Source organism: Abramis brama, assembly GCF_963993115.1.
Source record: "Abramis brama genome assembly, chromosome: 10".
NCBI classification, from domain to species: Eukaryota; Metazoa; Chordata; class Actinopteri; order Cypriniformes; family Leuciscidae; genus Abramis; species Abramis brama.
Window position 1 is genome coordinate 15,916,489 of NC_139972.1, and position 17,538 is coordinate 15,934,026.

General features: G+C 38.9%; 1 protein-coding gene across 24 annotated transcripts in view; it reads right to left on the bottom strand.

Annotated features, from left to right (window-relative positions):
* Positions 1 to 17,538, bottom strand: part of phldb1b (pleckstrin homology-like domain, family B, member 1b) — a gene marked incomplete at its 5' end in the record, with an annotated part of 77,618 nt that overhangs the window by 40,654 nt on the left and 19,426 nt on the right. For 21 of the 24 annotated variants that reach the window (XM_084125450.1, XM_084125455.1, XM_084125464.1 and 18 more), the window contains 3 exons: positions 1,304 to 2,805; positions 6,452 to 6,577; positions 16,745 to 16,915. In XM_084125450.1, the coding sequence (XP_083981576.1) occupies positions 1,304 to 2,805; positions 6,452 to 6,577; positions 16,745 to 16,915 (1,799 nt within the window). Of the gene's footprint in view, positions 1 to 1,303; positions 2,806 to 4,812; positions 5,060 to 6,451; positions 6,578 to 15,792; positions 16,214 to 16,744; positions 16,916 to 17,538 lie in introns of those variants that run through there. The other 3 variants (XM_084125451.1, XM_084125461.1, XM_084125459.1) reach the window with 3 other exon arrangements.

Below are 17,538 nucleotides of genomic sequence, written 5' to 3' on the forward strand. Positions count from 1 at the left end.
CGACAAGAGCCACCGGGCAGTCAAATGAGCTCAACGTGGCTGATTCGCACGTCAGATGCATCACACTCTGATGTTTTTTATTGATATGCAAACTGGTGTATAGATACATAACTGCCTAAACAGATGAGGGCTGTTTGTTAATGGACCACAGAAGCCACCAGATCATGTCAAAATATCTATGTGAAAGTCAATTCACAAGACAGATGGTTCTGATAATGAGTGATGTAATGGCTGACAGTCATACAGTTACTAAAAAAAAAAAATCAATAGAAAGCCAGATCTTACTTCACCAAGCAAACATTCTTTGCTATATACACTTAACAATTTGCAAATATTTCAGAACAAGGTCTGATCAAAGGTCATTTTTTGTTTGACTTATTTTGTACTGAACCTTTCTGGAGTAAGCACATTTGTGGGGATGAGGTCATTGGCATGTTGAGCTCATTTGTTTTAGCTCATTCTTTCTACATTTATTCCAGCACATTTAATCGGCAAAAAAGCCAAATAAACATACTAAGTGCATCTACTAGAACTGCACAAGCTTAGCAAATAACATACTAGATACTCTCTGTTGTGAGTACTGAAGTATAACTTTGTATGCTCAATTAGATCACCTCCTTTTCTGAGAGAAATAAACAGCCACAATGGGTAATTACAAGAGAAACAGACAAGAGACATTTCAGACACAAACACATAAAACTTCACAGGGGCCTTTGTCTCAGCGGCTTCATTCTGGGCTGCAAACCGGACCAAGATGTCTACTGTTCCCTCCCACCTCTCAATAAAAGAGACAACAAACAATGGGGTTGCCATGGTAAAATCAGAGCCCTCTGCCTCAGCATGACAGCGGATTAGTCAGTGTGTCAGTTCTGCCAGAGACGTGTAGTAGCATTTCCTCCAAATGTCCTGCATTCTCACCAAAAGCACAAATGCTAATGCTTGCTAGGTGTGTTAAGATTAGATTCATCCATCAGTGTACACTGAGGAGCTCTTCTGGAAAATATTAACTGCAGAAACTTGCAATTTACATATCATCCGAAGGCATGTAGAGGCAGCACCGTACATGACATGTACAAACAGAGACGGGGAATATTTCTTAGACAGATTCTTTATACTATGATGTGGCTTTCAAGTGGGCATCTGCAAACAAATGACTCTAGACATTTCCTCAGAGCTAACTGCACTTTACTTCGGTCTCAAGGACATTTTAGTGGATATGTGAAGTCAGATTTCTCATAAATCTCACTTGGTTTTATATTTTGTTATATAAATGCATGCATTTTTAAGTGTGCATCTCACTTACCAGCCTCTCCATTTCCTGCTCTCTGAGTCGCTCTTCTCTTTGGCGTCGGTGGTACTCCAGAAGATCATCTTCGTTGTCACTGATCTCCGTAATGCTGTTTTTGCGCTCCCTCATGCCTGGGTGAGGCATCCGGAGGTCCCTGTGGCCTGCTGACATCTTCCGGTGGCTTCTGGGACTGGATCGGGGCGATGACCCAGGTAGAGAACCCAGGCTGAAGGCCGAAGACAGCGAGTTCCCAAAACTGCCCTTCCGTCCACTGCCTTCCCCCATCAGTCCGGAGGTGGGTGAAGGACTACGAGCACGCACACCACGAGGACTGAACGGCTCCTCCGTAGGAGACCCTGCTTTCCGTCGGAGTCTGGGACTCTCTGGCACAATTCTTGGGCATGGAATCTCTGGAGTTCGCAGGGTTCCTGGTAGAGCTCCTGGGAGCACAGGAACCCCCCTGCGGGCTATAGAGGGGCTGAGAGGGGGAAGTTCCCTCATGCTGCTCCCTTCAAGGTTCCTGCGGGCCAGCCGCGGACTTTCTGGAGGCTGTAGTGTGCGAGGATGTGGGTGTGGAGGTCCACCCTGAATGATGTGGACAATGGGGTCTAAGGGGGGCTGGAAAGATCGCGAGGGTGGGGAGAGTTGGTGAGAGGGGCTGGACGTCAAGGAGCGGTCTGGCTGAGGCTGTTCCCTGAAAGGACTTGAGGGGCGATCCTGGAGAACAATGGCAGTTTTGGATCTGGGACTAGAGGGTGAGGAGGATGGGGATGTGGTGGAGAATTTGGGGGTGAATCTGGGACTACCTGGAACTGGTACCCGACTGACAGATGGGGCATCAGACAGAGCAGTAGAGATGGAGACTAAGGGCAGAATGTGAGTCTGTATGGGGCTGTCTGGGGATTTAGCCACCAAGCTGTCTTGGTTCAACCCCCTACGACTTGGCTTTGGGCTTGGCGGTGCTTCTAAAAGAGCCTTTCGCTGGAGTCTGGGACTCTCAGGCACCTTTGGCCCACTGCTGCCACCGGAATAGCTGGGCAGTATGGTCCGTGGCTGAGGTATGGGTGGCTGGCTGGTGTAATTGTAACTAGAAGACCTCACTGGCACAGGAGGAAGCGTGTGAAACTGGTCCTGACAACCACTCGGCGAGGGACTGGTGTAGCTGCCACTGCTGGCGGCCGATGGGGACGAGAGTGGAGAGAAAGGAGGGGAGTTATTCTCGTAACTGGAGCCCACAGACATAGCACCAGGGCTCGTTGGGGGTGAGAGAAGGAAGCGGCCCCCTCCATTTAACATGGGGGACAGGGGAGACTGGGAGATAGGATGACCAGAGGGCTTCTTTGACTCAGAGGAAGAGGGCTGAGGGTCATCCATGACTAATGAGTCCATAATATCCTGTAGGTCCTTCTCAATGGAACTGACAATGGCACTGTGCTCAGGGCGCACTCTCTCGTTGGAGACCAAGTGAGATTTTGGCGCTCCTGACGGCTGGTTCCCATTGACCAAGTTCTCAGAATCTGAAGGAAAAGATAACAATTATAAGCATTTGCCATACACAAAAATCAAAAGGCATATCTTTTAGAACAGTTCAGGTGTAGATTGATAATTGATTTGTTGACAAATCACCAAATAATTTAATCGAGAATAGTCTCTTTCAAACTATTAGGTGAGCTGATAATGAGCACTAGGTGAGCACTTGAACAGTATTTAAGGATTTGACTGACGGATCAAAAAGGAAGTTACATTAGTGTAATAGCAGAAATGTTACAAAAAAACATACTAGAAATATGTTAATGACTGTTAATGAATGAGATACAGAAGCTTCAGCCAATAAATGTAAATGAATATTAGTATTGTTTATTGCACTAACAAATAATATTTAGTTTTTTATTTGCTGAATCATGCAACAAACTGAACAGTTTTGGAGCATTTAATATTTTGTGTCTAAATGACATCATTACATTATGTAAATAAAATGCTGAACTTGTTTACTGAAACAACCGGTTCAAAATAATCGATTCTCAAAATGAATTCCCATCACTAGCCAGATGAGCCAATCCGAGTACAGAAAACGAGAAAGGCACTTAAGAGTAAGTGGATGCATTTGGCTTCTTCTCCTCACATAACCCCAATTATTATCCTCAGTACTACACCTGAGCTTTTAATGCAAGTACCTGCAGCACTTTTGGCACTGCAGAGATGCATTTAATCCATTAGCCCCATTCAACAACCTCCAAGTTTAACACTGCTGCCAATCCCACAGAAGACGAATGCTCAAGTAGAAAAAGTGGCTACCAAAAAGTCTGCCAGGCTCCAGTCTGAGAGGATAAACGTCAAATGAATATGTGCTCATATAGCTAAATCACAGACAGCCCTGCTGGTAATTCAATCTATCTCTCAGGCAACTGACCATCTCAAATGGTTCATCTGCTAAAAATGAGACAGACCTACAAACTAAAGATGGTAATTATCTAAACTGGGGGTTTTCAAACTGTGGTCCCGGAAACCCCAGGGTGCTGCAAGGGGGAGCTAGGGGGCTGCAAGGTAATACTATGGTAACGTTCTTTGTAAAGCTGCATTGGAACAATTTCTACTATGAAAGACAACTCAATTAAAATACATTTGATTAAACAAAATGTTTTTTTTCTATAAATTCAGGTTTATACAAATAACATAGTATAATAGTGGGGGGGGGGGGACTTATTGTAAATATATTTGTAATTATATTTCTAAATAATATTCTAATAATTTGCTCGGCTGTAGTAGAATTACAAAACAAAAGCCAATTGTTTAGTTTTAGACAACATGTTTTATAATATCGTGCTAAGGATGTTTCTCACACATTACAAATGGGCCTGTATAGATGAGATACAGAGATCCTTTATATTTTAGGAAAGGGCCCCTAAAACAATCGTCATATTTGGGGGTCCTTGGCATCACAAAAGTTTGAAAAACCTCTGATCTAATCAATATTTAAAATAATGCCCAACTAGTGATTTTTTCCCTGTCAATTCGGAACAAAATAATAATTTTTGATTTGACACCCCAAATGTAACACTTATCAAACTTATTAGATTTGTGCTTTATAGTCTACATAAGATTGTGAGTCACAGAACAGATTTCACAACATCCAAAACTTGATCAATCTTGCTCTTGCCAGCTAATTCGTTTAACCCACAAATCTCTTGGTCTTGATTACAAAACACTCTCTGTTCAAACTCCTCACAAATAATGCACAAATCAACCCCTTTCCAAGTGTTATTTATTATTTTTTATAGTCATCGTGGTTTAGAAATAAGTCAGAGCAGCTGACGATGCCTCTGGCTTAATTTTCCATTCAAATCCCACTTAACAAGAAACGGTTTTAAGAATACACTAACACAAAGATGAAGATAATACATTAATTATTCCATGTCACAAAATAACACGTCAGCTTCGACTATAAAATGATACATATGCTATACGTCCGTATGCCGATCTGACACATACAGGCTCTAGTCTATAATGATCAGTAGCTTACTTACAGATGAGAACACGCCTGTGGAAACGCTAAGCCGTTGCGTTTGGTTTATAACCCATAACCGAGCTCAGATTCAAAAGAACTGCTCCCGCATTCCGAGTGTAGACCTAGACCAGCTGTGCCGGTCACACGGTACCCAGGCAGGAGTAAAACGCCGCAGATGAGATATTCCAGCCGGGCTTGGTGAGCCTGGCGCCGCTACACCATCGCTGAGTCCCCCTCCCTCCCCTGTCCACGGTGCTGATGTGACTGACTGCTGGCTGCAGGGGCGGGGCCTACACTCTTAAAGCGACAGTGCACATTTTCAAGCTATATTCAAATGGACACTGATGTGGCTGTGGGTTTAAATAAAAAATGCTCACACAAACTCACACAAACTGGTAGCTGATATGCAGTATATACTAGTTTATAATATAATATAATATAATATAATATAATATAATATAATATAATATAATATAATATAATATAATATAATATAATATAATATAATAATTATTATTTATGTTAAGTAATAAGTAGCCAAAGAAGAAGTTGGATAATGTAGACAGACACAACAATAAAATATTGCATGCTTCTCTGAGTCATACTGAAATATCATCAAGAACGTAGAACGAGGCAGCCGGATATTGAGGGAATATGAGGGGAACAGTTAGGAGGGGATTGGAGAGCAGGGTGGGTGGCAAGATAAAAATAGATATTGTAAAAGATACCCCTCAACTTTAAATAAGCAGAGCATGGCCAACAAAGCTGTCTGAACTGGAAAAGAGATGCAAGAGGAAATAGCTCTGGCACAGAGAAAGTGTGAAGGGGGGTTCTTTTCCTCTATAAATCAGTCTATAAAGAAATATCAGATGCCAAAAGCGCATGAACAGCTTTATACATGCAAGTCTGAAAAATATTTTAGCTATGTAGTTTTATATATAATATAGACAATGGGGAAATAAGAAAAAATAAATGGGAAATGGGAATGCAGCGGGTATGTTGGAAAATAATTTCTTTCATGGTGGAGAGAATTTATTACCAGCTCAGGAAATGCACTGCACCAGCAGTGTTTATATGCTATACGTGTCCTTTTCTGCCACACAACAGGAAAAGTCAGGAAAACAACTCAGTAAATATTGTAAATGCTCTATTTAAACATTGGCTGCTGTGTAGCACTGTGAGTGGGAGTGGAAGATGTAGAGCGCTCTGTCAGGAGACCCACAGGAATGAGTTTCTCATAAAAGTTGCATGGTGCAACTCGGGATCGAGGCAGGCTTGTATTGCTAACAGTTTGAAACGGAAATGCAGTAGGGCCCAGCTGAAAGCTGCTACCTGTGCTACTGAAACAAACCTTGCCATTCAGCCATGTGGCAACACCCTGTAAACCCAAATTTCTTATTCTTACACCACTTGTTTTCTCTGGGTTCTTTTTTAAACATGATACATACGTAAAACACATTTATATGCAATTACGTCATAGATTTCACATACTCTTTTCTATTATTATTCCGGACAGTACACACAAGGTTTTTAAGCTCTGAAGGAATGTTTTTTTCCACACAAATGATGTTCTACTTAACACAGGCTTTGAGGTAAGCGTTAGATAATTCATGCCAGAGTCATGGTGTGTTGTGTTCTCCTGTGGGATATTGCGTTACCTGTGAGGGCCCAGTTTTTCACACTGGCTTTCTGTCCTCCCTCAGGCATCATGCTTTTCATTCGGAAAGCCTCCTCGGGGTGGTTGAAGCGGAAGAATGCGGACTGGCCGAAACACAGCATACAGCCTGCACACAAACCAAAACAACTATTATGAAGTTGAGAATGAACGTGTATACACTTTACATCAAACATATGCCCGAAGAAAGCATTTCAAATGATCTTGGCAGTTTTAGACCAGTTTTATACCGCAGTGTGGGAGGTACGGAGGGGGGAAAGGAATATTTGCCATCGTTTTACATGAACAAGCAGGAACATCTCACACTTTGGTGTCGGATCAGACTTCTGGCTTGCTGAGTGAGGGGAAAAATAGACAAGCCAAACTCTGGTAGTGTAGAAAGTTAAAGTCAACATGAGATCTAAATTAACCCTATTTAGTTTCTTAATACAAGTTTCTGGTCTTATAATGAATGATTTCTTTCTTTTTTTGTTGATGTCACCAAGCCCTCTTATTTTTGAGCCGCTTCTATCCAACCATCTGTCATATAAAGATCACTTTTAACAAATAAATGTATTTCCGGCAGATCAAATCAAGCCTTGTCCTAAAGTTTTTACTATATCTGTACCATATTTATTTGCAAATGCTTATTTCTCTCTGTTTTTTAGATTACCTTTACTTTATAGTATACAATAGCATCTGTCATTTATCTGTTTTATTATTTATCAGTCCTGAACACTGTTAACACATATTTAACACATTATACAAGGCAAAAATAAAGAAAATAGCACGTACACGGTATTTATATGATGACTTAGTTGGTGATCTCTCAACAAAACAACAATAAAATAAATAACATAAAGCAAAAAATATAAACCTGCCTGATCTATTCTGGCCAATTTCCGTATTTATTGAAGGCAGGTAAAGGTCTCATGGAAACCTTTCCAGCCGTAGCAGATGTGTGATGAATGCGGAGTGCCAGATGCCCTTTTGTTCCAGGAAGAACATTTGATTACCCCTCAGGTTCTGACAGGACAAAGTAAGCTTAGAGCACACAATGAAACTAAGAACCGCTCAAGTAAAGTAAATCGTGTACTTATTCTCACAACGATGTGTTTTCTTTCATGTTGTTAGTGAATAAAAGAATATGGATTGTTAACTGATGGTGGCTGTTGTCATAAGACTCTTTAAGAGGGATTGCTCAAGTCTTGACGTGCTCTGCACATTCAAAGTCAAGGTTAAAATAAACAAGAAAATCATAATATGCAAAACACATAGTACAGACAAGTTAGAGTGTAGTGTTTTAATGAAAAGACTTGATTACATGCCTGTTCAAAAAATGTTTTATTTGAAGCAACAGTATATTGAGGTCTGTGGTGTAAACCACATCAGCCCAATGTTGTTTCATATATGTCATGTTTTGGTTCTTTGTCGAAATCATATTTGATTGTTTTTACAGACAATAACCGTGGCATCCACTGCATCGGCACGAACCGCTCTGAACAGCTCAATCATTGTTAACAAGCCACCAAATAACAAACCGACACCAGCTCCACTGCCTTCCTATTTTACACTACAAGCGTTGTGCTCAAATTGTGATTGTACAAATGTGCCATTAAAAATGACGCACAGCATCTAATTAAATAATGTGGTAAATATTTGCTTGTGATGGCAAACAAGCTTGAGCAATTCATCTGCACTGCTGTAAGAGAAAAGGTTGCAAAACTCTAAAATTACAGTGAGTTATACCCGAAACACATAATGTGTTCCACTAAATCAGAGCCTACGGTGTGTTGGTTTAACAAAGGCTAGATTCTGATATTGAAAACACTTAATATTATCTTCAATATAATATATCTATCTGTATCTATATATCTGTATTTATCTATCTGTATTTATCTGTATCTACAGTGAGGAAAATAAGTATTTGAACACCCTGCTATTTTGCAAGTTCTCCCACTTAGAAATCATGGAGGGGTCTGAAATTGTCATCGTAGGTGCATGTCCACTGTGAGAGACATAATCAAAAAAAAAAAAAATCCAGAAATCACAATATATGATTTTTTAACTATTTATTTGTATGATACAGCTGCAAATAAGTATTTGAATACCTGTCTATCAGCTAGAATTCTGACCCTCAAAGACCTGTTAGTCTGCCTTTAAAATGTCCACCTCCACTCCATTTATTATCCTAAATTAGATGCACCTGTTTGAGGTCGTTAGCTGCATAAAGACACCTGTCCACCCCATACAATCAGTAAGAATCCAACTACTAACATGGCCAAGACCAAAGAGCTGTCCAAAGACACTAGAGACAAAATTGTACACCTCCACAAGGCTGGAAAGGGCTACGGGGGAATTGCCAAGCAGCTTGGTGAAAAAAGGTCCACTGTTGGAGCAATCATTCGAAAATGGAAGAAGCTAAACATGACTGTCAATCTCCCTCGGACTGGGGCTCCATGCAAGATCTCACCTCGTGGGGTCTCAATGATCCTAAGAAAGGTGAGAAATCAGCCCAGAACTACACGGGAGGAGCTGGTCAATGATCTGAAAAGAGCTGGGACCACCGTTTCCAAGGTTACTGTTGGTAATACACTAAGACGTCATGGTTTGAAATCATGCATGGCACGGAAGGTTCCCCTGCTTAAACCAGCACATGTCAAGGCCCGTCTTAAGTTTGCCAATGACCATTTGGATGATCCAGAGGAGTCATGGGAGAAAGTCATGTGGTCAGGTGAGACCAAAATAGAACTTTTTGGTCATAATTCCACTAAACGTGTTTGGAGGAAGAAGAATGATGAGTACCATCCCAAGAACACCATCCCTACTGTGAAGCATGGGGGTGGTAGCATCATGCTTTGGGGTGTTTTTCTGCACATGGGACAGGGCGACTGCACTGTATTAAGGAGAGGATGACCGGGGCCATGTATTGCGAGATTTTGGGGAACAACCTCCTTCCCTCAGTTAGAGCATTGAAGATGGGTCGAGGCTGGGTCTTCCAACATGACAATGACCCGAAGCACACAGCCAGGATAACCAAGGAGTGGCTCTGTAAGAAGCATATCAAGGTTCTGGCATGGCCTAGCCAGTCTCCAGACCTAAACCCAATAGAGAATCTTTGGAGGGAGCTCAAACTCCGTGTTTCTCAGCGACAGCCCAGAAACCTGACTGATCTAGAGAAGATCTGTGTGGAGGAGTGGGCCAAAATCCCTCCTGCAGTGTGTGCAAACCTGGTGAAAAACTACAGGAAACGTTTGACCTCTGTAATTGCAAACAAAGGCTACTGTACCAAATATTAACATTGATTTTCTCAGGTGTTCAAATACTTATTTGTAGCTGTATCATACAAATAAATAGTTAAAAAATCATACATTGTGATTTCTGGATTTTTTTTTTTAGATTATGTCTCTCACAGTGGACATGCACCTACGATGACAATTTCAGACCCCTCCATGATTTCTAAGTGGGAGAACTTGCAAAATAGCAGGGTGTTCAAATACTTATTTTCCTCACTGTATATATCTGTAATTCTATCTATCTATCTGTATTTCTATCTATCTATCTATCTATCTATCTATCTATCTATCTATCTATCTATCTATCTATCTATCTATCTATCTATCACGCAACACAACAATATTACATTAAATACATTTTCTCATATGTATTACCTCGTTACTTCATCTGACTCCACTAATGAAAATCTGTGTGTCTATCTGGGCCTCAAAATATCCCAAATTAACATTGAATGAAATAAACATCATGCATTGTCATAGCTGAGCTTCACTGTTCCACCATGAGGGAAACCAGCAGCAAGCAGAGCTCAAATGAGCTCCAGACCACAGCTCAGACTGCAATTCAATCAATACACAGAAGGAAAAAAAGAAAAAGAAAGTGAAAAGTTAGTGCACACACATTAGGAGCAGTGAGTGAACACAGAATCACTGCAAACCGCACACCCGGAGCAGTAGGCAGCCATTTTTGCTGTGGCACCCTGGGAGCGATTGGGGGTTAGGAGCCTTACTCAAGCGATCCTCAGTCGTTTCCTGCCGGTATTGAGAATCAAATCCGCAACCTTCGGGTTACTAGTCTGACTCTAACCATTAGGCCACGACTGTAAAAACGTATTCGCCCTTAAGATCTACAGTACTAACCATGTAAACCATCATTACTATTCAGGCACACTGAAAATCATTTTTATGATCAACAAGTTATGACAACATGTTTTTACATTGCTTTAACTCATCAAAATAAGTTTAAACTTTTATTAAGTTATACAAGATTGAAATAATTTATTAATTTAAGTTAAAATGACTTAAATATCCAAGTTGATTGTACTTAAACATTTAAGGCAGCAACTTTCCTTACAGAGCATAGTTCAGCTGTATTTATGTATATCAGTTACCTTTTATCACTATGAAGAGCACAGCTCCAGGAAGTGGTTGAGCACTATTGTAAGCTTTCTTTCAGTGCAACATTTCACATAAACACATAGGTCCTATTATGCAGAGAACAGTGGGATATCAAATATAATGTCTTTGTTTATGTGTGGCAGAAAGTGAAAAGGTCTGTGTTTAATATAGTCTTGGCATGCAGGAAATGATTGATAGATTAATACCAACAGTAAAACAGGAGGTAAGAAATCCCCATGGTGTCCGCCATACTGAGAACAGTGCAGTAATATTACATAAGCTAATATGATACACACACAATGTCTCACGAAGAAGAAAATAGCTTGCAGTGAATGACCAACCTGCATTTTAACACTTTAGGTGTCAGTGAAAATCACTGAAAACCCATTATATATTTTCAGATTGGCCACTACAGTGCCTCAAAGGTTGATGGATTTACCCACAATGCTAAGTGAAGAGTCTGAAAGTAGATTTATGGAGTGCAGCGATGGAGGGTAATCTACAACACTACAGCACACAAGGGAAAGTACATGAGCCAAGAATCACACCTGCTGAGGAGGGAATCTATCCATCGATCTACGCTGCGGACGCCATGCGTTTCAGACGTGCTGCCAGCATCTACTGAATGATGCCCAATTACAATATTCAAAAAAACATCAGACGTCAAGCCCACAAACCGCCCAATCACAGATGATTCTGTTCTGAAGGGGGCATTGAGTTTGAAAAAGCAATAGGGGTAAAATCCAAAGTTAAACACGGACAGTGTTTCCCCTGCTGTTTAAAGATGGCCTCTCTCTGCCAGTCATTATGGATACTTTTAACACAGATATTTTTGGAAGTCAAGGAGATGTAATGAATAACGATTTCAGCCCCCTGTGGCACTGCCCCTCGCCGCAGGTATGAATGTGTGATCATGGTGCTTTCAATGAGGCCGTTTTACCTATTTTTATACCGAGGCGTAGAAACTTAGTAGGCCTACAAATACATTCATTGTAAGTATTTTTGGAAAGTTCTACTTTACACATTTTTATTCACTTGACTTTTACTAATTTTTTTTTTTCTTAACTTCAATTTTACTCCACTGTATTTTAAAGAGGAAATTGAGTCTTTTACTCCAATACATTTATCCAGACCTTTTCCTTACATTTGTGTTTGGAAAGTGCAAGAAATGAACAGTAGTAAAGCTTCAGTGAATCAGTGAACCTTTTGTTCAGTTCGGTTACTTTGAATCAGCACTTTTTTGAGATCTCCCTTCAGTGGCTGCTTATATTTATACTAGTACATATATTTATTTATTTTTGTGCGTTTGTGTGATGCCAAAGATCAATTGATCAATCCTTAAAACTGGTTTGCAAAGAGGTCTAAAGATTACTTTTTCAAATCATGAATCTGAATCTCGAGAGGCACACCAAACAATGCATGAGGGTCCATTCATGCAGTTTAGAGAAGTTGTATTCCTCTTGAATATTACCTAGTGCGTAATATAACTGTTTGTGAATGTAAAAGGTCTGCAAAGTATTAAATATCAAAGTGCATGACAAACAAAGTTATTGTCTCCTGAAAGAAAGAATTGATTCGGAACTGCCGAAATGAATCGTCAGCAATTCCTGTCTCACTTCCGTAACGTATCTACGTAGGTTTGTAACAAATTAGCATAATGTCAGCCTATGGTCTTCATTGGCTGCCCGAGAACAATGTCTACTTTGTCCTGCCCTCAAACACTGAAGTTGTAGCTAAGAATCTGCGATGGGTGTTTCATTTCCCAGACACACTGTAATGGCCGTCTGACCAATCAGAGCAGAGCAGGCTCTCGGAGAGGAGGGGTTTAGAGAGACTGAATCCTTTATCGAGTCCGTAATTCACAGTGAGAAAAGAGATGATGTGCAATGTATATAATGGGAAAATTAAAGCTTTTTGTTTTGTTTTTACCTTGGATGCATATAACTCTATTGTAGGAGACCTCCAGAAGAAAATTGGGAACCTTTAAAATAGCATATACTGTATTTTAAAAAATGCAAATCTTTTAAAGAAGCACAACCTTAAAAACAATGTAATGAATCGTGAACTGACAAGACTTATATTTATATTTACTTAATGTTCCATTATCATAGTGAATTCCTCTATTTCAAAACCACTATATATCTGCAACATCTTGGGTAACAGAAAAATATTGCACAAAAAGTATGAAGCATACCAAAGACAAATTTTTTAATTTCTGTTGAAATAAGACACATTTTCCAGAACAGCCTGCTCTGAAGAGCAAAACCACTAAATAACCTCCCCTTGTCATAGATGACATCCCCAGCAAAGCATGACTAAGAGCCATTTTGTAATCAAATTCATGAGGCCATTTGCAAGAAGACAGGCCTCACTGGCGCATGACAAAGAGTGGAGAGAGGCGCGTGAATCTGGAAAGCACAGCAGGAAAGTGTCTGTTCCCCATGCACAGCCCGTCTCCCCAACATTAATCAGAGAGATTGATTCCCCACCGTTCCTCTTAAACAGCCATAACTGCACTGTGAGAAGCCAAGCTCATTAAAGAAAGTGCAAGTGTAACCATGCCAAAATCACCTGACAAGTAATAAATTAATAACATAGCAGTGAAGGTCATTTTTTAAAATAAAGATTATTTGTTTATTTGTTCATCTTATATTTTTATTTGAGTTAAAATACTTAAATATACAGTATATATATTTAAATAAATAATAATATATTATTTACAATATATGAATTATATATAACGTAATTAAAAAAAACATAGCAGTGAAGGTGATTTTTTTAAAATAAAGATTATTTGTTTATTTGTTCATCTTATTTTTTATTTTAGTTAAAATACTTAAATATACAGTATATATATTTAAATAAATTATAATATATTATTTACAATATATTAATTATATATAACGTAATTAAAAAAACATAACAGTGAAGGTGATTATATAAAATAAAGATTATTTGTTTATTTGTTCATCTTATTTTTTATTTTAGTTAAAATACTTAAATATACAATATATATTTAAATAAATTATAATATATTATTTACAATATATTCATTATATATAAAGTAATTAAAAAAATCTTTATATAATATATTTAAGTACTAATATTGTTATTATAATTGTATAATTTATTATAAATCTCTGAGACCCCAAATATAAATAATGTAACATTTTAGAGAGTTTAAGTACAATTTAGTTGACAATTTAGTTCTTTATCCTTCAATGTTAAGTGTGTTTTATGAGCTAGGCAAGACCCTCGGGGTCTCTCAGACATCATACAGAACATGAGAGTCAATAAAAAGTACCAAACTTTCTAAATAAGTTTAAAATGCCATATCTCTTCATTTTTTAACAAATGAAATCAATACAAAAACAGATGACCTTACTGTATAGCACAAACCCGGTAGTGAATCACAAATATGGTGGGAAGAGTTCGAATTTCTTCTAAAAGAAAGAATAGTGACTCAGAGACCCAGTTCTTTATCTTGACTTGTTATATCACAGCGATGAAAAGGGCTGCATATAAAGTTTGGAGTTATTCACACCAGTTGTTATCCAAACCACAGATAACAGAGCAGCACAGATCTGCCTCATGCACTTTCAGTAAAAATAAAAGTGCTGGATCTGTCAAACCCATTGCATAAATTATTGCATTATTGTTTAGATCTCAATAAAGCTGGCAGAACAGAGAATGGTGAGTCACGGGTCCCAAATCGTTCCAACTCAACACACAGACATGTGAACTGGAGACAGAAGACGTCAAGACAAAAATGCCAAAAGGAACGCTCAACGGTTGCCATGGCAATAAGTTTTATTGCATCTGGAAAGCAACCCAGTTTTTCATTCTAACCTTACCCCAATTCCACACATACCAGAAATCATGTGGCTCACATCCATAAATGATACAGCTTATGTGTGCCAAAGATAAATATAAATAAGATAAATCACAATGATCACAACACCAAGTGTTTAATCTCATGTGAGGGCTATGAAAATGCATTTTGAAAAGATTTTCAAGACATGGACCAACCTCTTAGATGGAGGCCATTTCTTGAGCAGATGGTTTTACATTTAGTTCAGAGGAGGTTATATGAACATGGTGACAGCAGGGTACTTAAAGCAGAATAATAAGGAGAAATCGCCTTATCTTTCCATCAACTATTCCAGCAGGGTTGCCAGTATACGTTCAGGACAAATAAAAGCATGTGTGGTTAGTCAGACTGAGCAAACAGTGTGTGGAGAATGAGGAAGGGCTGCATAGAAACAGGATTAGCAGCACTCTTGGGTCACATTGACCAGGAATAGAAGTGTAACACTATACACACACACTCATGCCTCGGCCAACATGGAAGAGAAAACCTCTCTGCAAGATTTGGACCGGTTTATTGTGGGTTATGCGTCCTGTGTATTCACATATTATGATAATATTATATTCATGTTCGTGTAGTTATAGTTATCTTATTCCTATCATCCATCTATTTTGAAAAAAAAAAAGTCCCTTATGCTTACCAAGACTGCATGTATTTGATAAAAAAACAGCAATATTGTATATTATTCCAATTGTACTATTTTCATATATTTTTAAAATGTAATTTATTTTTGTGATGAATTTTCTGCATCATTACTCCAGTCTTCAGTGTCACATGATCCTTCAGAAATCTTTAAATTCTTAAACTAAAGTTCAAAAGAACAGCATTTTTAAATATAGATCTTTTGTAACACTACAAATTTCTTTACTAGCGCTATCAATTTAATGTTTCCTTGTTGAATAAAAGTATTGTTAATACAACAACATAATGCAACGCTACATTGTAAAGGCAACGTATCTAATAAAGAGCTTATATCTGAGATTTGTCTGCAGCAATGCTGCTTTTAAATATCTATTTTGAATTATTCACTACTCAAACCAATTGATCAGGTCTTCATACACTTACTTTTAAATCCAAACGGTCAACTTCCCGTCCCATCTGTAGGTAACATGCTAGCTGTCCCTTTAAATGGGAAAGCACATGGTTTTATACTACAACTGTAGCATGCAGAGACTGACTTTCTTGGTCGTGGTAAATCCTTTGTTCATGGAGTATTCATCAATTATTCCCCATGCTTTATAAGATTTCTTTATCGTTAAATTGAAACAGTGCAAATAGCTGTCCGGTGCACGCAGTCGTAGTGAGGAGGTTTCCACTATAAACCATTCATCTCCACAGAAATATAATCCTGTCCAACGAATGCCAACCCAGAGGTGGTGTATTGTATCCGAGCACTTTTGAAGTCACAGAACCCCTGCACGCTTTCGCACTGATGGGTGGTAAAGTTGAACAGCTGTCTCCGTCACTGGTGCAACAAATTTCCCTCTCAGATTAGGGATGGGAAGGAGGAGGTGTAATTGCTCACCCCTGAGTCAGAGCCTCCAATCTCTGCATGTCAGGGGGTGGGGGGCAAGAAGGGGGTTTCTGTTCACTTACTGCATTTAACATTCTTTCCACAGGTTCCTGCTCTTTTATGACTTTACACACAGAAGATTATAAAAACATGGGCTGCACTAAATGAGACTTTTACTATGATCATTACACGAAATATTTCAGAGCAAACGTATTGAACAATAGTGAAACACTAGAAGCTCGCACAATGAAGATTACACTAAACACACCCCTCCCCCCAACCTGTCTAGTCAAATTGTTCCCTCAGACAAAAGACTCAGAGGAGGAGCATACTTTCTTTCGGTTTGGGTGCATTGTTTCCCTTTCATAGATTTTACACTTCAGAATCATGCTTGAATTTTGGCATGACTGATGCGGATCACCAAGTAATGACTGAAATTCTTAGCCATATTTGATTTGAATGAAGTCCTGAAGGATTGAACTATTGTAAACGAACAAAAGCTACCTTGAGACAGGCGCACAGGTTTGGTGACCGGTAGTCCGTCCATGCTGCACTGGTTTCCACAGGGGTGCAGAGTGATGACTCCAGCCCTGTTCTCGATGAAGCAATGCTGAGCTGAGATCCCTGGGCCCTGGATGCTGATGTCCATGGCTCCGTGACCCAGAGTGGTCTTGCCTAAAACAAACAACCCCCACAGGATGTTGATTTCAAAGATTATTTGCTCTCAGACAACATGTACTAGCGAAAATTTCAGGTTGAAAGTACAACTCAGGTGAAGTTTGGAAAGCGGTCAATGAAAACCCAGACACTTTTATGTCTATTTTACTTTTATGCACACTAATGTTCAAAAACTTTGTCATCTGTAAGATTTTTTGATGTTTTTTTTTTTAAAGAAGTATCTTATGCTCACCAAGGCTGCGTTTAATATACAATATTACAGTATCAAATATACAGTAAAATAACAGTAATATCGCAATTGTTTTGTATTTTAATAATTTCAAAATGTAATTTATTCCTGAGATGGCAAAGCTGAATTTTCAGCAGACATCACTCCAGTCTTCAGCATCACATTCTAATATGCTGAATTTGTGCTCAAGAAACATTTATTATTATCAATGTTGAAAACGGTTGTGCTGCTTAAAATGTTTGTGAAAACCGGGATACATTTTATCACGATTCTTCTATGAATAAAAAGTTAAAAAGAACAGCATCTATTTGAAATAGAAATCGTTTGTAACATTATAAATGTTTTTTTTACTGTCACTTTTGATCATTTTATTGCATCCTTGCTGAATAAA